The 3,919-nt window shown below is 56.0% G+C and overlaps 1 protein-coding gene across 3 annotated transcripts; it reads right to left on the bottom strand.

The window, feature by feature from the left end:
- Positions 1 to 539: 539 nt before the first annotated feature.
- Derl3 (derlin 3) lies at positions 540 to 3,166 on the bottom strand. Of its 3 annotated transcripts, none has more exons than XM_005360205.3 (8): positions 3,074 to 3,166; positions 2,894 to 2,959; positions 2,735 to 2,808; positions 2,496 to 2,589; positions 1,928 to 2,123; positions 1,434 to 1,524; positions 1,225 to 1,332; positions 540 to 1,092 (listed from the first exon to the last, which is right to left on the bottom strand). In XM_005360205.3, exons 1-7 carry the CDS (start codon positions 3,164 to 3,166, stop codon positions 1,260 to 1,262), a joined length of 687 nt encoding a protein of 228 aa, XP_005360262.2. In that variant the 3' UTR covers positions 540 to 1,092; positions 1,225 to 1,259. The 3 variants fall into 3 exon arrangements, with proteins under 3 accessions (XP_005360262.2, XP_026641334.1, XP_013206596.1); XM_026785533.1 differs by having other exon boundaries at positions 2,894 to 2,956; XM_013351142.2 differs by lacking the exon at positions 1,225 to 1,332.
- Between the last annotated feature and the right edge of the window lie 753 nt (positions 3,167 to 3,919).

The following is a 3,919-nucleotide window of genomic DNA, read 5'->3' as shown; positions in this document are numbered from 1 at the left end:
TCTAGAGGACTTGGTCATGCATGGGCAGTGCCTGGGCATGACATCACTAGTACGCAAACAAGAAGTCTTTTATATCAGAGTTCTAGCAACCCATCTCCATTGTGGCCTGGACCAGCTTCTCCTTTCCCACCTGTTACGAGGAGTAGGGAAATAGCCAGCAGCGTGTGCCATCCTTCAGAGTTGGCAGTATGTGGAGAAGAGGTACAGCCCTCTACCCCTACCCCAAGCTGTGCTTTTGGTAAGTTACTCATTCCCTTTGTCCATGGTTTGTGGTATGGTATAGAATGGACATAGAATCCATTAAGGTGACATGGGTCTGCAGTAAGCCAGGCTCTGCTTGGCAAAGTGGGCATACAAGTTGTGATTGAAGACAGTGATCCCGGCACCCAGCTACAGTCTGCTGCTACCCTCTCTCAGCAGGTGCTCCTAGGGAGTGTTCTATTCCTTTTCCCACACTCTAGACCCTTCCTGCTTTAAAGCACCTACACCCCACACAGCAACACAACTTTGGCCCCACCAGGTTTCACTACAAACTTGAGTCAGACTTGATAGAAAACATTTTTGGACCATAGAAATAACAAACAGTGGTTTGGGGAATTCCCATGCTCTTGGGTATCCAGGAGTAAGCCCCAATGGAGCACAAGGAAAACTGGCCACATCGACACCCTGAGTTGAGAGGAGGTGAGGAGGGTAGGAAGGACTCGCAGGCCTTCAGTAAACAGAACATCTCAGAACTACCTCTGCTCTACACAGGGTGCTGCTACAATGGAGTTCCAGGTCCCAGGCTCACTAGAGTGGCAAAGGACCAAACTTGTTCTCTGCTGGGTCACCAGCCGGAGAAGAACGTGAAGACTTGCTTGCTTTAAATGAGGACAGAGAGGCTAGGAGAATGGACATCAGCCCACAGACACCCCAGGCAGGATACCTGGAGACTGGGCATGATCCTGGGTGTTTAAGACTTGTTCCTGGTGCTCCATCAAGGCACTGGCAGCATGAGGATGGGAACTGTGGGTCTGTAGTTAGTCCGAAGCTCTGCTGGGCATCTGCAGACAATCTTCACCCTCTCTGGGCCTGGGCCCCATGTCCTACCACCTACAAGTTGAGCAGAGAGATAGGTGACACAGGAGTGTAGGGTGTTGCTGGCTGAGCTCCCAAGCCTGTTGGTGGGCCCAGCCTAGATGGGTTGCTTGGCTGTAGAAGGTAGATCCCTGCCAGAAGCCTCACGCTGCCAAGTGGGTTTACTGCTCCAGGGGCTGCAGTTAGGGCTCTGGTTGCTCTTCTGGAAGGGGCAGGTAATTGGGGTCCTCTTGAGGGTCGTCTAGTAGTAGTTTCCTGTCGGGGGGACAACTACACTGAGCTGCAGTAAACACAAGTTCCCTGGTGGGTGGGTAGATTGCCACCTGTGGGAGGGAAAGCAGTTGTCTGACACTCACAGGAAGCCTGGGGTCAGCAGCAGTCTCTTGCCTCCAGGCTGGTTGGGAAAGACATCTTCTAGGAAGTAGTAGATGTGGCCCACAACAATCCCTACAAGAGAGCCAAAGGCTGGCAGAAGCCATCTTTCACAGCCCAGTATAGCCCTGTCATCTGCTAGTTCAGGGTAAGATCAGAACTGGCTTTGAAAGGTATGAAGGGGCCCCAAAATGGACGGTACCTGGGGAGGGACTAGGGTCCTAAGAACACTGGGGAATAGGAGCTAGGAAGCAGAAACTGTAACCACCCCCAGACAGGACCAACTCTAGTGTCTGCGGATCAACCACAGATGCAAATCCTGTGGGCCAGCTGGACTGTTTGAGGGGCATTAAGAACAGGAGTTAGGACAGGAAGAGGAAATTCGGAGGTGCATAAGAGAGAGGTCAGGTGCAGGGGGACGGGATGTGTGTATGGGAGCAGCTGACTTGAGGTGAGTGGGAAGGGTGGGCAGGCTCACCTAGCAGGTCTGTGAGGACGGAGTTGCCCAGCAGCATGGAGAAGCCCATGAGGGCCCAGGGCAGGAATGGCGCCTGGAAGTTGAGTAAGCCGAAGAAGTTGACCCTCACCTGAGGGCTGCGCCGGCTCCATACATAGACCAGCATGGCCATGAGGGCCTGTCCCAGGAAAAAGAGGCTGCCCAGGAATCCCAGCAGCTGGGCCAGTGTCAAGGCAACCTGGGGCGGTCTGCTGCCCATAGTGCTTCTCTGTCTTTTTAAAGGGGTTCCCTCATATCCCTGGTCTATTCCATATCGAGCAGAACTTCCTGTCTGTGGCTCTGGGTACCCATCTCCATCAGGCTTCTGCAGGTTTCTTCTGGCTCTTCATGTTTCAGAGCCTCAGTATTCTTCTACCAGTCTGCCCTAGTCCCTGCTGTGCTCTGCAGGGACACTGACGGTCTAGCTGGGGCATCTAGGCTACATGGTTTCTAGGTCCTGAATGTTTGTCCCTCCCGGCCTGAGCACTTCATGTCAGGGGACACGGCAGGCTAAACAGGCCCAATAATACTGATACTACGGGAAGGATACAGTCATAAGAACACCACCAAAGAGAAACATGAAAACGAAGTCGGCCTTGCGACCGCGGAAGGAACCCTCCTCCAGCATGCGGCAGTAGCGGAACCTGCAACACTGGTATAGGAAGTGCCACGTTGACTGGGCCTCAGTTTCCCCCCCAGCTCCTAGTACAGCACACCGTCGTTGTCGTCCCGTCCCACCCCCCCAAACCCGACCTCACCACCCCGCCCCACCCCCGTGGCCCAAGATACACGAAGAGCATGTTGAAGAAGAAGCCGAATCCCAGGGGCCCGAAAAAGAGGAATGTCGTGATGAGCCTCCAGACCTGCGAAGGGGTGGGGTGGCGGTGAGGCGCGGGGCTGGAGGGCCAGGGCCTGGCTGACAAGTGCCAGGGTCGGGGGTCACCTCACCTGGAACTTCCGGAACACCAGGTGCGGGTTGAAGTAGAGCTGGAAGGGGCTGAGGAGTTCCAGCTGCTGTGGGACGGGGAGCGTGTAAGACGCCGGAAACCGGCGACCTCCCTTACCCCCTCGGGCCGGCCAGGGACTGTAACCATGGCGCCGCCACGCCCGCCCGGTCGGCCCGCTCACCACTGCGGCGGTGGTCAGGACGCAGGCCGTGGTGTAGGCGCGCGTCACCGCGGGCACCTGCAAGAAGCCCGCCGCCAGCCCCTGCCCGGCCATCGAAAATCCCAGGCGCGCGCGCCACCGACGCCGTGCTCTTAACCCGCCCCAAGCCCCGCCTCGCCCCGCGCTGGCCAATCGGCGTCGGCAGGGCCGAACCTCGGCCTGGACAGCCAATGGGAAGAGGAAGCGGGAAGGCCAGGTGCAGCGAGGCTGCTGGCCAATGAGGAAGTCCCACGGTAGAGCACATGGCGGTTGTTGTGGCTGCGGTGGAGGCGTGGGAGGTTTTGCGGCCAGTCAGAAATGGCCGCTTGACAGCATCTAAAGATGAACCAATAGCAAGGACCCACGAGATCCCCATGGGGGCGGGGTATGAAAAGAGGCGCAAAGAGACCCGCTAGGGGCTGCGGGAGATGCTGGGCCGCCGCAGGCAGACCTCCGGCTGGCTGGTGACGCCCCCGTTAGCTTCTGAGAACCCATGCCCAGTTCACCCACAGGACCCTAACAAGTTGAGTCCAGCTAAGGTGTGCGGACTCCTGTCATGATCTTCCTAAGTGTGTGCTGTAGGGAGGACATAGCCCAGGGTTCTGAGCCAGGCTGGAGTAAAAAAGAAGAAGGGAGAGCGACTTGAAATTTTGGTAGGAGAGAAAAACATCATGAACCAACCATTTTTTGAGGACCTACTGTGTGTTGGATATTTTAATAAACGCTGGGGATCCTGTAGGCAACAAAGACACTGTCCATCATGGTCCAGCCTGTTCAATACTATAGCAACCTAGTGCTGTCTAGAACAGCACCTTGGAAAATAATACC

Source organism: Microtus ochrogaster, linkage group LG2 (assembly GCF_000317375.1).
Source record: "Microtus ochrogaster isolate Prairie Vole_2 linkage group LG2, MicOch1.0, whole genome shotgun sequence".
Taxonomy (NCBI): domain Eukaryota; kingdom Metazoa; phylum Chordata; class Mammalia; order Rodentia; family Cricetidae; genus Microtus; species Microtus ochrogaster.
Note: the sequence above shows the minus strand (reverse complement) of the source record. Positions and strands in the feature narration are given on the sequence as shown.